This window comes from Sorghum bicolor, chromosome 3 (assembly GCF_000003195.3).
Source record: "Sorghum bicolor cultivar BTx623 chromosome 3, Sorghum_bicolor_NCBIv3, whole genome shotgun sequence".
NCBI classification, from domain to species: domain Eukaryota; kingdom Viridiplantae; phylum Streptophyta; class Magnoliopsida; order Poales; family Poaceae; genus Sorghum; species Sorghum bicolor.
Genome location: NC_012872.2, coordinates 63,824,123 through 63,847,683, shown reverse-complemented (window position 1 = coordinate 63,847,683; position 23,561 = coordinate 63,824,123). Strand labels below are relative to the sequence as shown.

At 43.2% G+C, this 23,561-nt stretch overlaps 4 protein-coding genes and 1 pseudogene across 20 annotated transcripts; 3 read left to right on the top strand and 2 right to left on the bottom strand.

Annotated features, from left to right (window-relative positions):
- LOC8079267 lies at nt 484-1,478 on the top strand (annotated as a pseudogene).
- LOC8072129 (pentatricopeptide repeat-containing protein At4g19440, chloroplastic) lies at nt 3,534-11,212 on the top strand. Of its 16 annotated transcripts, none has more exons than XM_021455738.1 (10): nt 3,535-6,056; nt 6,614-6,872; nt 6,944-7,063; nt 7,169-7,213; nt 7,597-7,678; nt 8,141-8,174; nt 8,570-8,635; nt 9,124-9,242; nt 9,482-9,549; nt 10,450-11,212. In XM_021455738.1, exon 1 carries the CDS (start codon nt 3,639-3,641, stop codon nt 6,042-6,044), a length of 2,406 nt encoding a protein of 801 aa, XP_021311413.1. In that variant the 5' UTR covers nt 3,535-3,638; the 3' UTR covers nt 6,045-6,056; nt 6,614-6,872; nt 6,944-7,063; nt 7,169-7,213; nt 7,597-7,678; nt 8,141-8,174; nt 8,570-8,635; nt 9,124-9,242; nt 9,482-9,549; nt 10,450-11,212. The 16 variants fall into 16 exon arrangements, with proteins under 16 accessions (XP_021311400.1, XP_021311413.1, XP_021311409.1 ...); XM_021455734.1 differs by lacking the exon at nt 9,124-9,242 and adding an exon at nt 8,319-8,430; XM_021455730.1 differs by lacking the exon at nt 9,124-9,242 and adding an exon at nt 8,319-8,470.
- On the bottom strand, nt 12,604-13,704 carry LOC8079265 (copper transporter 1). The gene has a single exon (XM_002456367.2). The coding sequence runs from the start codon at nt 13,411-13,413 to the stop codon at nt 12,883-12,885; it is 531 nt and encodes a 176-aa protein (XP_002456412.2). The 5' UTR covers nt 13,414-13,704; the 3' UTR covers nt 12,604-12,882.
- Nucleotides 15,729-18,893, top strand: LOC8072128 (ABC transporter I family member 10, chloroplastic). 2 transcript variants are annotated; one of them, XM_002458519.2, is made up of 5 exons: nt 15,729-16,089; nt 17,039-17,125; nt 17,898-18,023; nt 18,098-18,220; nt 18,423-18,893. In XM_002458519.2, exons 1-5 carry the CDS (start codon nt 15,790-15,792, stop codon nt 18,630-18,632), a joined length of 846 nt encoding a protein of 281 aa, XP_002458564.1. In that variant the 5' UTR covers nt 15,729-15,789; the 3' UTR covers nt 18,633-18,893. The 2 variants fall into 2 exon arrangements, with proteins under 2 accessions (XP_002458564.1, XP_021311415.1); XM_021455740.1 differs by lacking the exon at nt 17,039-17,125 and having other exon boundaries at nt 15,732-16,089.
- On the bottom strand, nt 19,570-20,424 carry LOC8079264 (NAC domain-containing protein 83). The gene has a single exon (XM_002456366.1). The coding sequence runs from the start codon at nt 20,422-20,424 to the stop codon at nt 19,570-19,572; it is 855 nt and encodes a 284-aa protein (XP_002456411.1).

Below are 23,561 nucleotides of genomic sequence, written 5' to 3'. Positions count from 1 at the left end.
AATCCCACTGTTTGCAGAGCTCCATGATGGATCCGTTGGCCTGGTTCAATATCTAGCCAAATTGCAACTTATGAGCGAGAGCTCTTTCTCTACTTTGTCTCACTGCCACCCTATAGGCACGCGTCAGTCTCCTCGTCTCATTCCCCTTCCTATCTTTTTGTTTCTTTCTCACGCACACAAAATCAGCCACCCTATAATTATTGTCTAATTATAGACTAATGGATTTAAAAGATTCGTCTTATAAATTACAGACGAACTATGTAATTAATTATTTTTTAATCTATATTTAATGCTTTATGAATATGCTGCAAGATTTGATGTGACGGAAAATCTTGAAAACTTTACCGAACTAAATATCCCCTAATTTTATTTCACGTGAACGAGGGAAGACTTCGCTAGCTGCAAGACTTGCATGGACTTCAAAAATTCAATAGTCTTTAACACTACGCTCTCCCTCTCTTTTGAATCCCGCTGGTGTCCGTGATGTTGGGCGGCTGCACGCTTGGCAACTCCTGGGCCACCGTCACAGGCTGCACAAATATCCCCATTCCCTCCCGGTCCCTCCTGCTCAATTTTCAGCTGCAATTAACGATTTGGTTTCGTTAACCGTACTGAAGTTTTTGGCCTTGACAGTAGATGACAGGCGCAGTGAGGGTAACACCTAACTGGTAACGCCGTAACGGTGACAGGCCAAGCTGCCCCAAGTTCTTCGCTGCAAAAAAAAAATAAAATAAATAAATAAATCAGTTACCTTGTCTTGACAGTAGACGTGATTCTTTTAATAAGGGAACACAGTTCCAAGCCTGTGCCATCCATCGATGGTACACAGCCGACGTAATTGTTTTTTTATCCTAATTTTATTTATAAATACTTAATTGATATTGGCTATTATGACAGTCGAAAATTTGCTACAGTATGAATGGCTGTTTCAGACGGGCCTCAGCGGCGGCCTGGAGACGCTGTGCGGGCAGGCCTACGGCGCCCCGGATGTACCGCATGCTGGGCCTGTACCTGCAGTCGGCGATGATCCTGTCGGCGGTGGTGTGCGCGCTCGTCTCCGTGCTGTGGATTTTCACGGAGCCACTGCTCCTGCGGCAGGACCCCGAGGTGTCCCGCAGGCCGCAGCTAGCGCGGCGGCGTTCGTCGCGTCCCCGGCCTCTTCGCGTTCGCCTTCCTGCAGTGCCTGCAGCGGCGGTACCTGCAGACGCAGTCCGTCGTCGTGCCGCTCGTCGTGCTGCTCTGCGGTGCCGTTCGCGCTCCACGTCGCGCTGGCACACCCGCTGGCGAACGTGCTCGGCATGGGGCTCGCCGGCGCGTCCGCCGCCATCTCGGCCGCGTTCTGGGCCTCCTGCCTGATGCAGCTCGCCTACGTGCTGCGGTCGGAGCCTTGGAGGAGGCGTTCGGCGACAGCGAAGATAAATTAATTAAGCTGGAATAGTATTTTTCTCTTAGGCCTTGTTTAGTTTCGGAAAAATTTCAGATTTTTTAAACTAACTAGAATCAAAAGATTCGTCTCGCGATTTACAGACAAACTGTGTAATTAGTTTTTGTTTTCATCTATATTTAATGTTTCATGTATGTGCCGCAAGATTCGATGTGACGAGGAATTTTAAAAACTTTTTGGATTTCGGGGTGAACTAAAGGCCTTAGAACAAATTAACAGTATCATCGGCTATAGAAACGATCAACCGAACAGGGCTGTCTCGCCACGTTACAAACTGATCGGCGGATAATTGTGTGCAGCAGTTGCACGGAGGCCATCGCGGCTTCATGATCACGTACGTCTCGTGTGCTTGCTTGTCACTTGTCAGCTTCATCAAATCGTGTTGCCTTGGGCTTATATATGGTGAGTGGTGACCGGCCGTGTCGATGTGTCCCATTGCGCGCAGCAGCCGGGTGTGAAATGAGGTCGGGGCCGGGAACGTGGACAGGGCCAATGCAAAGAACGCCGTATCGGTGACCCTGAAGCAGTCGGTGCTCGTCGGCGTCTCCTTCGTCGTGCTGCTGGCGTTCAGCCACGTACGGCCTCTGGGCGAACGAGCGCGGTGATCGTGTCGGAGTTCGCTGCCATCACGCCACTCGTGATCGTCTCCATCGTGCATTCGTGCTCGACTCCGCACAGGGTGCAAGTGGTCAAGGATCGTGGAGTGCAGGACGAGAAGGCCAACTACGCGCTTAGGCCCTGTTTGGTTCCACCAACTAAATTTTAGCTAACTAAAATTATTTTAGCTACTCTTGAGTGACTAATGGAACTAAACTATTTTAGTTTTTTTTAGTCAATGTGTTTGCTAGCTTAAAAAAATGCTGCTGAGACGGCATCACAAACGGGACCAGCTGCGATATTCCACTTCCATATCTTTTCTTGTTCTTGTGCTGTTGTGCACGACAAGTCGACGACAAGGAACGACATGCAGCGAGAGCAGATGCAGATTAGCCTAGGCTGGGCTAGGCCCAAATAACGCGTGGACTTTGTGGCCCAGTTCGGTGGTCCATTTCGAGGATTGATGCACGGTTCCGATTTTACTTCACGGAGGCCTTACTTTATCTTTCGCTCGTTTTCTGAGTCGAGTTGTACGGATAAGTCATTTTTTCTGGCCCAGTTGTACGAATAAGACATCGATTTTACTTCACGCACGCTCATTTTCGCTCATTTGCGTATGTGTGTTTGTAGGTTCTCATAGTTATGTAAATGACGTCCACAACAAACATGTACATTCACGCCCTACGAACAAAACAAACCCTTTGTTGATTGGTTAGCTTGTTGGTATACGAACAAAACAAGACTGATTTTTAACCCTAACCCGAGCCCTAGAACAAAACAAACCCTTTGTTGATTCTAAAGGTAACATGATGCTCTTTTTTTGGCACGGAAGGTCAACGGGAGTGGGGAGATGCAAAAGAAAAAGAAAAAGAAAGATTGGGAGCTTGTTTGGATGCTTCCAACGTCTAGAAGTACCGAGAACTTGATTGCTATATGTATTGATGATTTATGTTGCAATATATCGGGAAGGGCTCGTTCAGTTTGGTGAAATCCAATTAGAAACCGTTTCCGCTGATCAAATGTTCTAGGGACTTATCTAATTTTATATACACCGCTCTCGATCAGAATTTATTCCTCCATAGAACCACCCTAAACGAACTAGCTTTAAAAGATATTAGATAGCACATTTATAACTATAACAATTAATATCAAATTATGAACTAATTAAACTTAAAAAATTCATCTCGCAAATAATGCAAACTATGGAATTAATTAGTTTTTAATTTATATTTAATGTTTAAATATTTGATATGATGAAGCGAAAAGTTTTTAGGTAGAAATTAAACAGAGCCTTAGTGAAATATTACTGGTAGGAATGGATCCAGGATTGGTTCATGCCAAATGAACAGGCTCTTGCTAATTGAAGTTGCAAGAAAAAAAAACCGGTAGCTAATTCGAATCATTTCCTTTTTCCTGAAAAAAACCTAGAAAACTACACATTCGCCACCAAGCCCTCACGAAGTCCTCCGCCCCTCCCCGGGGCCCTGCTGGCCCCCTCCTAGCCTACCGGTCCACGATCCAATCCGCGCCGTCCGTTCTCCCGCCGCAACCTTCGTCTTGTCCTCAAGGCCGTCGGCGGCCACCGCCCGCATACACCATGAAACCACCGCGGCTCCTTCCCCTCCTCCGCCGCCGCCTCTCATCCGCCGCTGACGCCGCCGCTGATGCCGCGGAGCTTGCCAGCGCGCTCTCCGTGGCGCCCTCCCCCGATGCGAAGCGCGACCTTGCCATCCTGCTCCGCCGCCTTGGCGGCCGCGGCCTCGCATCCGCCCTCTCGTCCCTTCCGGCCCCCCTTCCGGCCTCCTCCGCCCAGCGCCTCCTCCAGCATATTCTCTCCGACGCCCACGCTTCCGCCTCCCGCCACGCCGAGGATCTCCTGTCTCCCCGCGTCTCTACGCTCCTCCTCCAATCGCTCGTCGCCGATCGCGCCTCGCTACCGTCCGCGCGCCGCCTCGTCTCACGCCTCCTCCGCTTCAACCCTCTGTCCGTCGCCGCAGCGGCTATCGCGGACTCCCACTGCACTGCCACAGCGGACCTTCTCGTCCGCGCCTGCCTCAACTCGCCTGCCCCCGGATCCCTGTCCCGTGCCGCCGATGCCTTTCTCGAGCTTTCCGCACGTGGTGCATCGCCGTCCATCAAGACATGCAGTATCCTTGTCGAAGCCCTAGGTTGTGGTGGCCAACTGGACGTGGCCCGCAAGGTGTTTGGAGAAATGCGGGATGGCAAGACTGTTGCTCCTGATGTGCACACATACACGGCGATGATTAAGGCACTCTGCAGGGCTGGAGAGATTGATGCTGCTTTTGCAATGCTTGCGGAGTTGCGGCGGTCTGGGATCCAACCAACGGTTGTCACTTACAACGTGCTAATGGATGCACTGTGCAAGAGTGGGAGGGTGGAGGAGGCCTTTCGGTTGAAGGGGAGAATGGTTGAAGGCAGGGTGAGACCAAGCATTGTCACGTTTGGCATCCTGATCAGTGGTCTTGCAAGGGGCCAGCAGTTTGGGGAGGTTGGTGCAGTGTTACAGGAGATGCAGGGTTTTGGGATCACCCCTAATGAGGTTATTTACAATGAGATGATTGGTTGGCATTGTAGGAAAGGGCATTGCTCAGAGGCGCTTAAGCTGTTTGATGAAATGGTCTCAAAGGGGATAAAGCAGACAGTGGTGACTTACAACTTGATTGCGAAGGCTCTGTGCAAAGAAGGAGAAATGGAACATGCTGAGAAGATATTGGATGAGATGTTGTTGGCTGGGATGATGGTTCATTGCAGCCTGTTTAATAGTGTGGTTGCATGGCATCTTCGAGGAACTGGAAGACTGGATTTGGTGCTAAGGCTTATAAGAGAAATGCTTGCCAGATTTCTGAAACCAAATGATGCTCTGATGACAGCTTGTATCCAGGAGCTTTGCAAAAGTGGGAAACACGAAGAAGCAGCTGAAATTTGGTTCCAAGTATTGGGTAAAGGTTTAGGTGTCAATGTTGCAACATCCAATGCGTTGATTCATGGGCTTTGTCAAGGTAACAACATGAAAGAGGCTACTAAGGTTCTAAAGGCTATGGTGAATAGCGGGGTTGAATTGGATAGAATCACGTATAATATAATGATTCAAGGCTGCTGCAAAGCCAGTAAAATGGATGAAGCAATACAACTTCGTGATGATATGATCAAAAGAGGGTTTAAGCCTGACCTTTTCACTTTTAATATTTTCTTACACACTTACTGTAATTTGGGTAAGGTGGAAGAGATCCTTCACCTGCTGGATCAGATGAAAAGTGAGGGCCTTAAACCAGATATTGTGACATATGGCACTATAATAGACGGTTACTGCAAAGCAAAGGATATGCACAAGGCGAATGAATATTTGACAGAATTGATGAAAAATGGGTTAAGACCGAATGCAGTCATCTATAATGCTCTTATTGGTGGTTATGGTAGGAATGGTAACATTTCTGATGCAATTGGTATTCTTGACACTATGAAGTATAATGGCATACAACCAACACCTGTAACTTACAATAGCCTTATGTATTGGATGTGTCATGCTGGTCTTGTTGAAGAGGTGAAGGCAGTTTTTGCACAATGTATAGTAAAGGACATTGAGCTTGGAGTAATTGGCTACACAATTATAATTCAAGGTTTTTGCAAAATAGGAAAAATTGATGAAGCTGTGATGTACTTCAAGGAAATGCATTCCAGGGGTATACCTCCAAATAAGATGACCTACACCACTCTGATGTTTGCCTATTCCAAATCTGGCAACAAAGAAGAAGCTTCCAAGCTTTTTGACGAGATGGTGAGCTTAGGCATTGTTCCTGATAGTGTTTCCTACAATACACTAATTTCAGGGTTTTGTGAGGTGGATTCATTGGATAAGATGGTAGAAAGTCCTGCTGAAATGTCCTCACAAGTTTTGAAACAAGATGGCTGTTCGTACAATGCTTTTGTTGATGGAATAACTACACCCTGGTGCCAGAAAGAGGCTGTGTCTAATGCTGAATGATGTGTAACCAAGGTACCATCGGACATGACTTCTTTTTGTGACAGTTATTGTCAAACATGAATAGGAAGAACTCAGGAGAGTATACGGGCTTCTGCCTTGTCTTTGGTGGCTTATGCATCTCGCAAACATGTATTCTACTCTGCCTTGTTTGCCTTTCTTGTTAGCCATATATTCTACGCTGCCTTTTCTGCTCATATGCTCTACTGTTGCATCAGCTTTTGGTTAGCACTATGGACTGAGAATAAGAACCTTAAGTGCGCACCCTTTAGTTCCCTTGCATTTAGACATGGTAATGCCATGTTCTGCACACTGAATTTTTTGTTGGTAGAAGTTGATAAGTTAATCTTCCTATTGTTGGTTTACTGCTAGAATATGTTTGCTCGCAGTACTGAGTTGCTAATGCAAGCTGACTTATTTAGTCTGTTTATTTACTTCTGTACAAAAATATGCCTAATTATTCTCATGGCATGCAAGAAATTATACTGATTCTGGCGATAGTATATCTATATTGTATGCTCCTTTGTAAAACGAACACTGTCATCTCACGGTAGTATATATATTGTATGCAGGATGATGTAAGAAAGGAGACTAACTTTGAGCTTGATAGATCATCATAATGTTCATCAGTTCTTACTGCTCATTTGTTGCGGTTGCGGGTCATAATCTTTTGGTGGTAATGCCATTCATGCCAGAAGGTTCACGTTTGCACCTAATGATGGTTGCATATCTGATGGTTTTGAAGATCCAGTTATTGCGTCTATTCTAAATGAAACACTCAAAGCTCTAGACTACCCCCATAGCCAAGTGCATATTCATCGTGATGTGAAGGTCAGTTCTGTAGGATTTGTTTGAGATTAGTTTTGGCAGTGCTTTTCTCAACATATCGTTGTTGCATGCAGGTAATATCCTTATTGTAATCCCAGTGTAGTCAAGCTTGGGGACTTCGGTGTCTCTGCTTGCATTTTTGATAGGGGTGATAGGCAAAGGGCTAGGAGTACATTTGTTGGAACACCGTGCTGGTAACTATGTTTCTTTTATATACATTTCTTTTGCTAGTGGTTCAATAGAAATTAATTAGTTTATGCATAATTTGACATGTTTTTCTTGTTTTACTTGGTGTTTAGGATGGCTCCAGAAGTTCTCCAGCCTGGAACTGGATATGATTTCAAGTATGTGGTGAATATCAATACCAATCTTATATTTTTACACGTGCATGCTTAGTTCTTCTTCACAATTTGCATTGCTTAATAAACCTGAGATAGAGCAAATACTATGTTGGAAGTTAGATTTACTTGTTGTATTTAAATAAGCACATCATCAAGTTGGAACTCTTCCCAGAAACTAGGTGGTGACCAGGTTCTGGTCGGTTCCAGTTTGAGGTTTCTGGGAAAACTTCCCTAATATCATTTTTCACTTATAATATTGCTTATGTTTTACTTGTGTAATAATGATCATGTTTGTTTAACGCGCTGTAGCTTTTTGTGTGTACTTTTACTTTTCTTAGTTGCTATTGTAATTGACATCTTCTAACAACTATCGACTCTTTGTACAGAGCTGATTTATGGTCATTTGTAATAACCGCACTCAAGCTGGCACATGGACATGCTCCCTTTTCAATGTACCCTGCTATGAAGGTAATGGGTCATTTGCTCTTTGCAAATTAAGATTTTAAATCTTTTTTCCTTCCTGCTCTTATGGAATAGCAATCTAATAATAGTTCCCATGGAGCGTGAATGCTTGATGATTGATTGCATCAGTTTTCTTTTATTTTGAAATTTCATGAAGTAGCTTAATCATTTTGCCATCTAATCCTAGTATTACTAATTAGAGACTCTTTTTGTAGCCTCCACATTAATCCTCACATTACATGATAGCGAAAGAGAGAAATCCTAGAAATTCTACATTATTTTGTGAATACTTATTTAGACTTGCTGATTGCCACCAGCTTGCAGAACTATTATAGGCGTCAGATAGTCTTATCCATGAAGTTAGCTATCCAAATTTAAAAACTTTCTGGCTCAATAACTATTTCCGTAGAGTTCACCTAATCACGTGTGTGAATTCAGTGTTAACTGGTGATTTCCTTGGTGGCACAGGTTCTTCTCATGACGCTCCAAAATGCTCCTCCAAGTGTGAATGCTTTCTGATTATAGTTTTCTATCACAATCTTTCTGTTCTAGAATGCCGTTTCAGTCATTATTTGTACAGAGACTGGGCATTAGGTTAGATTATTGTGGTTGCTCTTCTAATTAAAGTTTTTTCAGTTGTAATCAGTCCTTCAAGGAAATGGTTGCAATGTGCTTGGTTAAAGATCAAACAAAGAGGCCAGCAGCAAAAATTACTTAAGCATTCTTTTTTCAAGAATGCACAACCTCTGGAGCTAACTGTTAAGCATTTTAACTGATTTGCCCCCTCTTTGTGATCGTGTAAAGACACTTCATTTTTTTCTATGTACTTTTTTTCTTATTTCTGTTTCACATAATGCTTGTGATAGTTTTTCTTAGTTAATGACTTTGTATTTCCAGCTAAAGGATGAAGCACAGCTAGCTTTGAAGAGAATGCCTGCTGCAAAACAAGAAGCACTTTTCATGGTTCGTGAAAGTGTACTTTGCCTATTTTTCTCTACTCAACTTGTTTCCCCCCTGAAGCAGGCTAGATGTATCCTTCATATTTGTGGACCATGTTAACGTTAAAGATGTGGCTTCAAAACAAATTTCATAAAAGATGGTAGGGATATATATGAGCAAAATGGTTGCTTTATAAAAGACAGAAATTTAAATTGTGATAGTATTATATCAATGGCCGAGTATGCTAGTATTTCCTCATGTTTATTGGTTGAACAAGGACTAGGGGAGAGTAATTAGGAACCATGCTACAAAATCAGACTCATTTCACAACCCATATGATACGATGTTAGTTTTTTAGGGATAAACTTGATGTTATAAAATGATCGCTCATAAGCCATATGATGCAACTCTTTGTGCTAAAGTAGATGACTGCTAAAACATGTTTTAGCAGAAGCAATGGTTCGTATTAAATATCTATTTAGCTTGTGAAGTTGCAAACTCTTTTGTTCTAGAGAGAAGCTTCTATTCCCTACAACGTGTACCTTTCCAGAGCTGCAGAAATTTGAAAGCACAAACCAAGATGGATTCTAAAAGCTAAGCCCTTGAACACCCCAAGATCTGTGTGACTCCAGTATGTGGATACGGTGCTCACATGACTATCAACTATTCATTTCATATATAAACAATCAACTAACATCATGTTTAGTTGCTTAGATAATACCATGATTACTCACAAGATGTATTTTGCTTACTGTATTGTTTCGTTAGCACACCATTATGTATTTTCATAGGCATAGACGCAATATTTACTTCGCCCTTCAATCCATATACGTGACTATTTTTCTGAAAGTTTGATGGTTTATGTGACAGGGTGAGTACCAACAAGGGTTAGTGCATGGAACTTCGATATTGAGGATCTAAAGTCTCTGGCATCACTGGTTGGTTTTTTTATCTTCTATATCACTGTGACACCTTGTATGTTCTGAAGTCAGTGTTTTTGCCTTACAAGTAAGCTATATAACATTGCAGATTTGCAATGATGATCCACCTGAATTAAAAGAAGATGATGACACTTCTAGAATAACTGAGACTAATAAAGTTTGCTTGACTCCTTTTCCTTTATTTTAAGAAATACCTTAGTCCTGTCTACTAGGAATAATGACATAAATATGATGTAAGCTTCACAGGAAAGCTACACAGAGTGATTGAAGAATTCATACATAAAAGCATCATCTGTCATATGTATATATTCACTATGGAAAATTTTACCATGTATCTTTCAAAAAAGAAGGGAAAATAAATTGCCATATGTTGGATTCAGACAGTAAGACATGTTTAAGTGGGGCGGAAATGGTTCAATGTAGAGCTGTGTAGATGCATTTCTGGATTCCCTCCATTGGCTACTTGAAAAAAAATGCAATCCTTTTGCTTTTTTCTTTTCTCGAACCAAATCCTTTTATTTTATATTTCACAGTTTTTCACTATTTGAATTTTGAAATAGCAAAAGACATCTGCTTGATCTTTGTGTTTCTATATGCAAGAGAAATCTATCTGCTTTCTGTGGATTTAGGCCTTGTTTAGTTCACCCCAAAAACCAAAACTTTTCAAGATTCCCGATCACATCGAATCTTGCGGCATATGCATGGAGCACTAAATATAAACGAAAACAAAAACTAGTTGTACAGATTACCTGTAAATCACGAGATGAGTCTTTTGAATCTAGTTAGTCCATGATTGGATAATATTTGTCAAATAAAAACGAAAGTGCTATAGTCCCTTAGAAGTCCAAATGTTGCAACAAACTAAAGAGTTTTCTCCTCACTCTTAATGATGGACAGGCTCAACACGAGGAACATTATTAGGAGAAAAAAGCTCAAGCTGGAAGGCAACAACTACAATTGTGTCCTATGCAAGATGAATGTTGAAGAAATGGCATTTCACCTCTTCTTCACTTGTTCTTCCAGCCAGCTCTGTTGGCAGTTCCGTGGCATTCAGTGGATCTTACGTCAGATTTCTTCCAAATGATAATACAAGCCAAAAAAAGTTTTTCCATATCCTTTCGTCATGGAAGTGTTCATTATCTCTGCATGGCAAATTTGGATGCAGCACAATAACTTCATTTTTAACAGAGGATCTCCATCCTCCTCTTCATGGAGAAGATGTCTCAAAGATGAAGGTCGACTACAAGCATATAGGATTTCTGAAAACAAGCGGCCTGTTTTTCTCTCCTGGGTTGATTCCTTTGTATAGTTTTTTGTTTTTTTTTCTGGGCTTAGCAGGAGTGTTTCCTTTTGTTTTGTACAGTGGTTGTTTTTGTGTTTTAATAAAATCTAACAGTGGAGAGCTCAGCTGTTTTCCTGGTTAAAAAAAATCTGAATCTAACAGTGGTTCAAAAAATAAACTAACAGTTGGGACCTCTGCTTGTCCCGGGAGAGGCATTCGAAGAGGCTGCGGAGCAGAAGGAACCCGGGTAGAAAAGAAAGAATCGTAGTAATTTTGTTTCGTGAGTCATCCATTTGCTGTGAAGGGTCGTTGGTTAAGTGTTGCCATCAGCCACGTGAGATACCTGCTCATCTATGAACCCTGATGTGCCTCTTCGTCTCCATGTGCTCCAGTTTTCAGTTTGTGACAAGCATTTTTTTGAACGTATCCAGTGGAAACCACAATCTTTATAAAAACTTGTGCAAATCATGACAAAAAAGTCGTCTAAATTCATGAAAAATCATACATGTAGATGATATGATGATACATAACCTTGTAAAATATTTTGTCTAAACTCGACTTCGTTTGTGAGATATAAAAATAACAAATTTCAAGGTAGAAACCTGTCCACACGATTTGTTAGAAATTGTTATTTTTATATCTCACAAACGAATTTAAGTTTGGACAAGATATTCTACAAGATTGTATATCATCATATCATCTATATATATGTGATTTTTTTGATGAATTTAGACGACTTTTTATCGTGATTTGATTGTGGTTTTTACCAGGTACATTCTTTTTTTTTTGTCCCGACACAACAGTCGCATTCAGTTTTGCAAGTGATTCCAAAAGCATCACTGCAATATACTTAAGTTTTCTGAAGGCTTATAGTTTGTTGAAAGAGAAACTAAGGACATAAGGATATTTTACAGATCCAACCTATGAATGAAGTCTTTGAGATAGTGTAGACCGGCATATATTTTCCTCGAGTCATAGTGGTTTCAGCAAATGTTTGTTCCTCGAGTCATAGTGTAGACCGGCATATATTTTCCTCGAGTCATAGTGGTTTCCTCGACTTAAGTTTTTAGATTTTGATACTATAGTACTTTTGTTTTTATTTGATAAATATTGTCTAATCATAGAATAATTAGGCTTAAAAGATTCGTCTCGCGATTTACAAACAAATTGTACAATTAGTTTTTGTTTTTATCTATATTTAATGCTTCATGTGCCATAAAATTCGATGTAACATGAAATTTTAAAAAGTTTTTAGTTTTTTAGGTGAACTAAACAAGGCATGAATATAGTAGAAATTAGGGACACGGTTGTTTGGGGTGCTGAGCCATGATGGCTGTGTAGTGTAGCACTGTAGCGTGCATCGCTATTGCAGCCTCCATTGTGTGCGTCATCACACTGTTTGGAAACATCATGCATGCTTTTGTTGTTGCTACCTGGCTTGATCCACAACATAACATCAGCACGTAAAACATCTGAATCGAATGGCCAACCAGTAAGGTGACGATTGGGTGCACATAAACAAGGAGCCGAAACTGCCAACACCGTCTCGGTTGCCATTTTCAGGCAGCCTATGGCCGGTTAGTCAAAACTCAAACGGAAGTGAGACCAGACTTTGCATAATCTCCAGTTTCTTCGTAAACAGTACACAGTGCAGAGCACAAGCAGACAAACCGGGTATGGTATGGACTGACTGAAGAGTCTGACGAGTATACAGCCAACCACACTATAAATCGATCGAGTATATGGCGTGTTAATAAGGTAAGAAGATATATCGAGTATGGCGTGTTAATAAGGTAGAAAGATATACAGGCAAGAAATTTCACAGCTTATGACCGAAATTATAACCTTCCAGATTCAAGTGTTTACAACTGTATGCCGATCACCACGAATCTTGATTCAATCCAACCAAACAGCACTATGCATTCAGTCAATCGAACGCCCGCACACACGAACTGAATTACTCCATTCAACACGTCCGAACGATGCAACGTTTACACAAACCCACCCATCTGATCATCATCGGCACCGCCGGGGCGCCGGCGACAAGCCTAGCAGCACGCGAGCTGCTCCTTGCCGGCGTCCTCCACCTGTGCCCGGCGGTCGCCGAACAGGCCGGCCCTGAAGGCGAGGAACCCCGCGGCGTGGCCCGCGACGGCGACGAGGAGCACGCCGCCGTTGAAGGACATGAGCGCCAGCATGAGCAGGTACGCGACGCCCACGCGCAGCGCGTGCACCGCGGCGCGCGCAACCCCCGCCGCCACGCGCACGCCCCGCCCGTCCCTCCCGTCCCCGGCTCTGGGGAGCAGGAGCGCGGCGGCGTCCAGGCCGCGGGAGCCCAGGAACTCGAGGAGGAACGCGAGCGCGAAGACGGCGACGAGCGCCAGCGCGTACATGCCGCCGCGCGCGCCGGGCCACCCCGCGAAGAGGATCTCCGAGTCCTTGCCCCAGAAGAAGGTCATGTGGGTGTACCGCATCCGCATCCGCATGCCGCCGCCGCCCGGCGGGGACGGCGGCGGCGCCATGGGCATCGGCATGCCGCCCATGCCGCCGTGCCCTCCTCCTCCTCCTCCCATGTCCATGCCCGTCCCCCGCCTTGGCGCGCGTGTTGTGTGCTCACAGTGTGGTTGCGTGAGAGGTGACTGGCGTGCGGGGCGGCGCTGTGCTGCGCGCGTCGATCGGGGACGGGACGGGATGTGCTGCTGCGGCTGCCTATATAGGCTAGGGACTGCGTCGTGCAGTACGACGCGACGAGAGGGGGAGAGACGGTGTAGTACACCCGGTGACCCGCGTGTGCGTACACGGCGGGGCAGAGAGAGAGAGAGAGAGAGAGAGAGAGAGAGGTGTACTGCGCCCTCCCGTGCGGGGCGGGGAGTGCGGCCGTGCGGCGACGGCGCGGCGCTAGTACAACGCAAATACTGCGATTTTCCGAAACGGCGGCCGCGTGCACGGCTCGGCAAAGCAGCTTCCTATGTTTAGGCAGGCAGTCTGGCAGTGGAACGACTGCATTGAACGGCGGGCCTGAAACAAATTATCTGATCGTTTTCATGGTCGGTCACATGGACGCTGAAAGTCAGCAATTCTGAAGATCAGCGACGTGCTTCCTTCGGAGGGGATAGCCCGACTGTATTTAATAATAATAATAATAATAATAATAATAATAATAATAATAATAATAATAATAATAATAGTTTCGTGCTTAGGCCTTGTTTAGTTCTCCAAACATTTTGCAAAATTTTTCAGATTTCCCGTCACATCGAATCTTTAGATGTATGCATGAAGTATTAAATATAGATAAAAATAAAAACTAATTGCACAGTTTGGTCGAAATTGACGAGACGAATCTTTTGAGCCTAGTTAGTCCATGATTGGACAATATTTATCAAATACAAACGAAATTGCTACAGTGCTCATTTTGCCAAAAATTTTGGAACTAAACAAGGCCTTAACATCAAATGTTTAGATATATGGAAGGACTAATCGTCATGTAGCATCAAGCCATCGCCATTGTATAGCCATGTTCTCACCTGAACATTGTAAAATCCGTACATATAATTGTAATTCATTAACATTATGTTCATAGATGAGTGTACATACGTATTGTGGGTATCCATGTTGTAATGTGTAATCTTAGGTCTTGTTTAGTTCAAAAAAATTACAAAATTTTTTACATTCTCCACTACATCGAATCTTTAGATGAATGTATAGAACATTAATTATAGATGAAAATAAAAACTAATTATACAGTTCACCTGTAATTTGCGAGATTATTTTTTTGGTTCTAGTTAGTCCATGATTAAACAATATTTGTCAAATACAAACGAAAGTGTTACAGTGTTTATTTTGCACAAAAAAATGGAACTAAACAAAGCCTTATATTCTTATAAAGCAAAACTGTACTACATAGCAATCCACTATCACACATAATTAAAATTCACTAGCCCATGCAATTGTAATGTCTACGTCAGCAAGTGACATATTTCTCTAAACATGCAATCTTTCCAACTAAGCAATACACATTCCAACCTATTTATATTTCTTCTTCGTACCCGCGGAAAATCTTCCTAGTTCTAAAAAAAAGCATGCACATAAAATAAAAATGATAGTAAATGGAGGTCGTCTTTAATTTATGTAATCCGTTTTTAGTCGCTTCCTTGCATGTTTTTGTGCACACCATGGCTTAATCCTATACTACGCTCAAGAAGTCCAGAATGAAGACTCGCAGATTAGGTAGGATCACAAGTGTTCTGCAATTTATCAGGAGCAATTGATTAGGTGGTATCTCAATCAAACAAGAAAATATCTTGGTTGCCTTTCGAGAGGGCATCAGATATGCATGAGAAAAACTTTGCTATATGCCCCTCCTATTCCATCCGCACAAACTCTACTCAACCATTCATTGGCTTAAGGTTATTATCGTTGTCATCACCTTCCCTTCTCTTCTTTCTTTTCAGCTCGACCGCTCCTATTATAAGGTTGCCTTCAATGAGCTTCTCTCTATCTCTTCTCTATCATATCTTTATCTTATCTTATTTTATACTCATCTATCTAGTCATGGTGAAACCCTATTCGCCGATTTTAAACTGGCAATCAACTTCTTTTCCCTCAAAACATGAAACTGACGATCAACTGTAGAAGGCAATACATATAGAGTATTACTGTTAATTACGATGATAAATTGACGTGAAGTATTCCTACGGGCTACCACCGTGGAGTTCATGCAGAAGTGAAGTAGTACATGCAACTTATTTTTTGAGGACAACTGATGCTTTTTTTTTTTTTGGAGAAACGACAACTGATGCAAGTGATACACATTGGCGCGGCCCATCCGTGCACGAAAGCCATGACAGATCGGGCCCATTTAGTTATAAGCATGGCCGACACCTATCCATGTAGAGCATCGGCCCAGAAACTCCTCAGTCCTGCCTCTCTTCTTACTTCTTAGCTCGCCGAGAGGGATGGCGCACGGCCTCGCCGGCGGCGTCGGCCCCCTCCGGTGCTGTCCCTCCGTGTCCTCCTCCTCCACCACCGTTCATCACACCCTGGACGCTCCCCCTCGTCGAAGCTTAGCGATGTGCGCCTCGACCTTCTCTCCTCCAGCCGCTTCCGCCATCGAGGGCCGCGACGTCGGGCTCTCGGTGACCACGCGGCGGGGCAGGGTGTTGCCGGTGCTTAAGGGATGCTCCCTCCTTGTCCCACCCGGGCAGCTCTGGATGCTCCTCGGGCCCAACGGCTGCGGCAAGTCCACCCTGCTGAAGGTTCCTCCTCTAAACTAGGAGACATCATTTCGTGTCTTTCGCTCCCACTTTATTCGTGCAGACCTGAGAATTGAAATCAGTACTGAATTTCTCAGATTGGTGATTGCCTTAAGCGATTGATTTAGCACCTTTGTTATCTGCATTCAACAGTCAAACGTGGAATGCCCCTGTTGCCTCCAATTTGAAACGAAGAAAATAGTTTCCTGCTGTGTGTAGTGCCCAATTTACTTGGTAGATATGAATTAGATACTATCAATTATGTCCGGCAGTTTTTCGATTAGAAGTGAAAATAGAATACAATCTGGATGGAATCGAGGTCCATCCCCTCAACCTCTGAACCTTGTGAGCTGCGAGCACAGATTTGTGGGGAGGAAGGGCTAGTTAAACTTCATGAAAATGTTCAAGCAAGCCTTTGTACCTTTGGGGGACCCAAAATTCTCAGGAAAGGTTTCGGTGACTTGTGAATGTGCATGCCATTTAGTGTACTGATGCAACCATAACCATATTGCCCGGCAAAATTTCCAGTTTCTATCAGGGATCAATAGAAAGTCCACAGTAAAGCCAATAAGAAAATCTAAGAAAACCTTTGTACGGATGTCACGAATGTCAATTCTGTATCTCTTTTGTGGTCTGGTGCATCATCACAAAGGGGTTGAGCAATGGAGCAGCAAATGACAGTAGTCAGAGTTAATTTACACCCATTGTTTTTTGGGCCAGAATATAGTTTATGTTACTTAATTATAAATAATAATGTAGTTACTGTTACATTCATGTGGAAGAAACAAGCATGAGTTGGTTTTATCTACTTGCCCTTGTAAAGTCCTTGTAAAGTTGTTAGCTACATGCATTGTGCTCATTTCTGATCACTAGGTACCAGAACTTTGAGAATTTATTTATTCATTTATTATCACTGTCACTGTGAATAAATGCCAACACCAAGTTTTTCTAGGTTTTAGCAGGTTTTCTGAATCCTTCGGCTGGTACAGTGTATGTAAACAGACCATGCAGCTATGTCTTCCAAAATCCTGATCACCAGGTGGTAAAACTTCTCTTTCTTTAATAGTTTTCTAACTGGTTTATTGTCAGGTCTCACAATACATTTTAAGTGGAATCTGTAGTATGCCAACACAATTAACTCACATAGCATCCATTGAATTCAGTTTCAGTGTAACCTGTATCAGCTTATGTGTTAAACTCTGAGCAGCTATTGGCTATTTTACTTTGTATTGGACGAGTAAATGATGTCTTTGGTTAAACCATATAAATTGATGCTTGTAATTATACATTTAATCATGTGGCTCAATATGTGAACTATGTCATAGACACGGACAATTTGTCACAAAAGCTTTTCCATGCATATCCTGCTAGAGCTCCAACTCCAAATTCGCACAATATCCACTTAAATGCACTCGGAGCTTAGTTTTAAGATGAGTCATGCAATCTGATTATAATATTCTTGTTCCATGCTAGAGAAAAGGTGCCATCACTTGTGCATCTAGTTCTGTGTTCCTTAGTAGCCTTCTTTGTTGGGGACATCACATTTACAGGAGTCATGTTGAATCAAATCTAACTCACTGCCTACTAAACCATGAACTTGTGATCTTCCTCTTTTTTTTTTGGCAAATCGTACTTTATGTTCAGAACTCAAATGCACACATTGGAATCAAACAAGTTCTAGCATTACGAAAGCTTCCACCTGGTCGTCAAGCCAAGAACTTCAGCCCCAGACTGTCCATGCGCTCGAGTCTTTATACCATGTCTTTATATGGAAGAACTGTGGTTTTCTCAGTTCTGTCCTTTGGATGCAGGTTGTGATGCCTACAGTGGAATCTGATGTAGCATTTGGTCTTGGTAAGCTCAAACTTCCATTAGATGAGGTCAGGTTAAGGGTATCAAAATCTTTGGATGCTGTTGGGATGTTGAGCTACTCTCAGGTAGGCAGCTAAAATCCAGCTTTTGGAGCATAATCTAATGTGTTCGTAATGTTCATAAACCTGCATTCAAACAGAGGCCAATCCAAACTCTGAGTGGTGGGCAGAAACAGAGAGTTGCAATTGCTGGGGCGTTAGCTGAAGCATCCAAAGTATTATTGCTGGATGAACTGACCACATTCTTAGATGAACATGACCAGGTACGAATCTCCTTCATATTCTGATTTGTATGATCCTGTGAATTTCTTTCCCATTCGTTGGAGCTTATCATCATGCCGTCTTATATTAGTTTTGTCTAACGTGCACTGTAACGTTTTATGGCAAATGCTCTGGTAAAACTTTTGTAGTCATTTTGCTGGTTGTGAAGTTCTGCACTCTAACCTCCGTTTGCTGCAACTGCAGATAGGCGTGATAAAGGCAGTGAGGAACTCTGTGGCTGCTGATGGGGAGGTCGCCGCGTTATGGGTGACTCATCGGTTGGAGGAGCTGAAATATGCAGATGGCGCCATTTATATGGAAGATGGCCAGATAATCATTCAAGGCGACGTTTCTACCATATCAAGATTTATAAAGAGAAAACAAGCACGCTACTTTGGTCATTTTGAACTCTAAATCCCGGGAGCTTTTTGGCAAAGCTTCTCTTGTGTAAATGGACTAATTGCAAAGCAACTTATTTTGTTATTGTCAACTGTAGTTTTGCTGGAGCATCGATTTTAGGCATTTTTCAAAGCAAATCATGTGCGGCATGCTTGGGTGCTTGCAACGTTGAATGTCTGCCTGTGATTCGATTCAATTGCAGACATATATGAATATACGGCTCGGCCTGGGAAAAGCCTGGTCCCTTTGGGCCAGGAGTCGCTGATTGATAGATCATTTTTTTTTTTACTTTGGTTCAGACCTGGTCTGGAAGAAGCCTGGCCTCTTTGAGTGCTCAGTCATCAAGCTGGTTTTACTTTGGAATGGTCTGCGCTGCTGGATGTTTAGTCAACTGTGGCAATTGGGAGTGAACAACGCTGAAGCCCGATTTACTAAATTAAAAAAAAACGCTGAAGCCCGATAATCCGTTATGCTTAAACATCGGAGGCCAACCGATTAGTAATGCAACCGAGGAGTTTACTACTTCATAGTAGTTCTCAATTCTGCAACATATATCATGGTTCTTTCATAATTCTCAATTCTGCAACAAGTAGAACTGGAAGTACTAAAACAAAACAATAGCAGAGACATAAGCAGATTTTGAATCGTCCACACTCGCCAGTGATCACAAATAAGACATCATTTCGTCGTTAAGACAAGTCAAGAAGGTTACAAACTATTACTACTAACAACGCGGTAGAAACTCTGTTTCATAAAAAAGGCAGTTCCTAGTACCTAGGAATCGAAGAATCCACCAACGCACAAAATCAGCCCATACAGCAATTCGCCATCTTGAGCTACAGCAAGTTAAATAACTAAATTCGCCATCTCAAGCAGTCAATCTACAACAAGTTAAGGAGCTAATAAATCAATCTACGGCGTGTTTGATCATGCGTCGTCCGGCACCATCGGCTCATTGGGAGAAGTCGAAACGAGGCACCAGGTCAGGCAAAGTGTTCATGAAGTCGAAACTGTCGTCATCCACCAACTCGGGCAAGTCCTGATCATAGCCTGCTCCTGCGTCCGCCGCATCGGCAGGATTGGCGCTGACAACATCCACCGCCGCCACAGGGAAAGCAGTGAGGTACTCTTGGACGAGCAGGGCAGCGTCTTCCTCCGCGGCACTCCAGGTAGCGGTGGCCATTGCTCCTGCTGCATCTGCATCATCATCCACTTGCCCCCCCTCCTCGTCCTCGAACTCGTCGTCGCCCCTATGCTGCGCATCCCTGCTGTTCTTCTTGGCGTTCCTGCCGTGGCCGCTGAAGCGGATGCAGTACACCCTCACCGGCGACCGCGCGAGCTCGGGCGGGGCGGTGATGGAGTACTCGTGCATGACCCACCCCGTGCTGCCCTTGACACCGTGCTCGTGGAAGTTGAGCGCGTACTTGTCCCACTCGATCTCCATCGTCTCGGCGCTGCCGCGCACGGGCACGCGCAGCTTCTTCTTCACCTCCTCCTCGCCTTCTTCCTGCTGGCGCTTCCTCTTGCCCTTGCCCTGCCCTTGCCAGGTCCCTTGTCCTGCGCAGGTCCGCTTCTGGCGGTTGCCCTTGGCGTTCATGGCCTGACACGCCGCGAAGAAGAAGGCCTGGTGCCTCCGCCCGTGCTTCTCGAGGAGAGCCCACGGCGGCGCGCTCAGCGGATCGTCCTCGATGATGTCGTTGGGCAGGAGGGGCTGGTCCTGGATGCGAGGGAGCAGGCAGAACTCGACCACCTCCTCGTCAGTGGGCACGAAACGGTAGCCAGGAGGAAAGCCGTGCTCCGTGGCCATGGTCGGCGGTGGCTCTATTGCTCCTGCCGGCGGGCGGCGGCGGCGGCTCGCTGGGGATTATTGGAGTGGCGATGGCGTGGTGTGGCGGCAGAGAGGAGAAACGAGAAAGGATCGGTGTGGGGCGCTAGAGGAGAGGGGATCGGGGGCATTTATAAAACGGCGGGAAGGGAAGGCGAGAACCCAAAACGCGTTGTGGATCCAGCTCCAGCCTTCTCAAGTCGGACTCCGACCCTGCAACGGGAAATTTAAACATGTCCGACTATCGGCGATACCAAGTAGCCGAGTAGGAAACGATGAATCAATAATGGATGCCCTCCTGTTGGCGGTTGGCATGACACCAGTACTACCAGAGATCCGACTGGCTCTTCTTGCGCTTGGAACAGAGGTTTTCCATACGAATTTCAGATGACCCTTGTTTGTCCATTTAATTTTGCTGACGTCAATGCCAGTTTGGAATCAAGGAATGGGCGAGAAATTCTCTGTTGCTTCAAAAAAAAAATATATACTCCCTCTGTCGCAGAATAAATGTCGTTTGTACTTCCCAAGAAATAACTTTAACTAAATATATAGTAAGAAAATATTAATATTTATAGTACATAATTAGTGTTATTAAAAAAATCTTTAAATTTAGTTTTTTAATAAATTTATTTAGAGATAAAGATATTGCACTTATTTTTTAAAAATTGAGTTAAACTTTTGCACGAAAACCTAAAACGACACTCTTTTAAGAACGGAGAAAATACTCTTATAGGAATCAAAAAAAAGAAAAAAGCCCACTAATCGGAGCTCTGTTGCCTCTTCTTGTGTTTGGAACAGAGTTTTTTCATAGAAATTTCAGAGGACCCTTATTCGTCCATTTTGCTGATATCACTGTTTGGAATGAATGAGCGAGAAAGTTTTCATGTTTGGTATAAAAAACTGTACTCTCAGGAATCAAAAAGTGAGCCCACTAATCGGAGCTCTGTTGTTCTTCTTTCTCACCGGAGAGCAACAGTTCTAAAAAGAACATATAGCCATAACGATTCAACCCATAGGAACACGAAAAAAAAGAAGAAAGACAACTAATTCAAACTTCAATCTCCGAATCAATAAAGTAAAGAAAAGATTAACAATCATGCCACACTTTAAAGCAAATCCAGCTGATTTTGGACTCGAATTATAGATAAACAAAAAAAGCTAAGGGCCTGTTTAGATCATGACTCAATTATTATAATCCGGATTATGTATAGGATTTTGATAATTAGGATTGTCGATTATAATAATCAAAATGTTTGGGTCAATGGATTATAGTGATTGATTATGGTTGATTAAAGTGAGATATTACTATCTTATCCTTTACAATTTGGTAAGACAACTAGCTAGGACAAATTGTTCTTTCAGCACCCGTAATTCCACATAATCTATTCTCACCTATATTATGGGATTATGGTTGATTAAAGATAGACAAGTTGTATAATTAATCTTGTTTGGATGAAAATTTGATTATATATCTGATTACTAATAATCAAAGGGCCGGCTTGGCGCCCTTCGCCCCTACCCTTCCCTTCAATTTGTTGCCGCCTACACCATTAACGAGTTGGACGATGGTGAGATTGGGTTTTTGATTTGTTGCTGTTGAGAGGCATGGACGACGGAATGCAACCTCATGAAAGGGATAGATAAGGACAATGACATTCAGTAGTTCGGTTGAACTATCTCGGTAGTACTTTTAAGTGAAAGAACAATGTTTCTCTCTCACAATAAATCAGTATCAGCCAAATTTCAACGAAGCGGTCTCTCGTCTCACTTGCAAGATGGTATACAAAGTACTAGGGCCTTCACAAGGCTGGGCAAAATACCCGATATCGGATCCATGAACCCAGAATAGACCTAAAATACACTATCACATAATTCGGATAGTAATTCTAAATACCTAAGTTTAGTTTGAAAAGTTTGAGTAATGTTCTCTTTTTTTTGAGAGAATTGAGTAATATTCTCTCGATACCTGAATTACCCAAACTGCAAAGGAGAGCCCAGTGCATTACATGCTAGGTCCACCAAGTTAACAGCTTAGCTCGGCCATCACCCCTGACCTTCAAAACCTAGCATTCACTCTCTTAAGTTGCTGCATCCTAACTGAAGCAAGAAGCAACACCGCACACCCTCACGATTTGAACCCTGCTTGCCACCAAGCCACCCGTACTCAACCTCTTGCCACAACAAATTTCCCTCACTCAAAGCCGCACATTGTTCTCACTGCTGTGGTGCTGCCACCATGTTGGGCTCTCAATAGTTGGGTCTGGCAACCTCTGTCCTAGGGGTGCAACGTGCACCGACAGTTAGACGACTGAAGAAAATATCAAGTCCAATTATCTGAACTACTCGACCCAAAATTCCCCTAGGCCTTCATATTTATTTTAATCGTTAAGTCTTAATAGTTTGTATCATTTCAAGATTTACTTTTAAGGGACAATGTCAAGTGATCCTTTGATTATTTATTTCAATTTAATATATATTTTCCATTTGTACATTCCAAACACTATTTGTGTAAAATGTCTCCATTTTTCAATTTCCTGTGTTGCTCCTATGTTTCTTTCTTATTCCTATGTTTTCTTTATCTTCTCTGTTTATGTTTCTTTCTTATTCCTATGTTTTCATCGCCCATTCCAAACATGACACAAGGCCGTCTCTAGGGGGTGGGCAGCCGGTGCGACGGCCGGGGGCCCACCGCGCTAAGAGGTCTATAAGTATATATATAATATATATAATACTTAGTATATAGATTTATCTATTTTTTGGAGGCTTATACACACACTATAAAAATCCATCAATTAATCTAAAAAAATCCATTAATCAACACGTCATCCACATCCACCTATTGCTGGTGTTGCTTCATATTCTCGCTTGATCGATTAGTTGAGCAGATCAATGTTCCTCTTTATCGTCTTCTCGTCCTATTGCCCAATCGTCCAATGCAACGATGTGGCTCCATGACATGCTAACACCACACGTCCCCACACGATGTCACTACTAGACATTGGAGCAGGAAGAACAAGGGCATAGCTGATCGAGACTTTACCAATTTTGTTATTAGTATTCAGTGATAGGGTTCTAAATTTCTAATTATATTCTACTTATTTATTTATTGTACTATAATT

What these genes read in the sequence shown, in the direction of transcription:
- LOC8072129 (XM_021455725.1), top strand. Translation starts at nt 3,639, where the DNA reads ATGAAACCACCGCGGCTCCTTCCCCTCCTCCGCCGCCGCCTCTCATCC.
- LOC8079265 (XM_002456367.2), bottom strand. Translation starts at nt 13,413, where the DNA reads ATGGACATGGGAGGAGGAGGAGGAGGGCACGGCGGCATGGGCGGCATG.
- LOC8072128 (XM_002458519.2), top strand. Translation starts at nt 15,790, where the DNA reads ATGGCGCACGGCCTCGCCGGCGGCGTCGGCCCCCTCCGGTGCTGTCCC. An exon ending in GCAAGTCCACCCTGCTGAAG is followed by an intron (nt 16,090 to 17,038) that starts GTTCCTCCTCTA and finishes AAGTTTTTCTAG; the next exon opens with GTTTTAGCAGGTTTTCTGAA. An exon ending in TCCAAAATCCTGATCACCAG is followed by an intron (nt 17,126 to 17,897) that starts GTGGTAAAACTT and finishes CTTTGGATGCAG; the next exon opens with GTTGTGATGCCTACAGTGGA.
- LOC8079264 (XM_002456366.1), bottom strand. Translation starts at nt 20,424, where the DNA reads ATGGCCACGGAGCACGGCTTTCCTCCTGGCTACCGTTTCGTGCCCACT.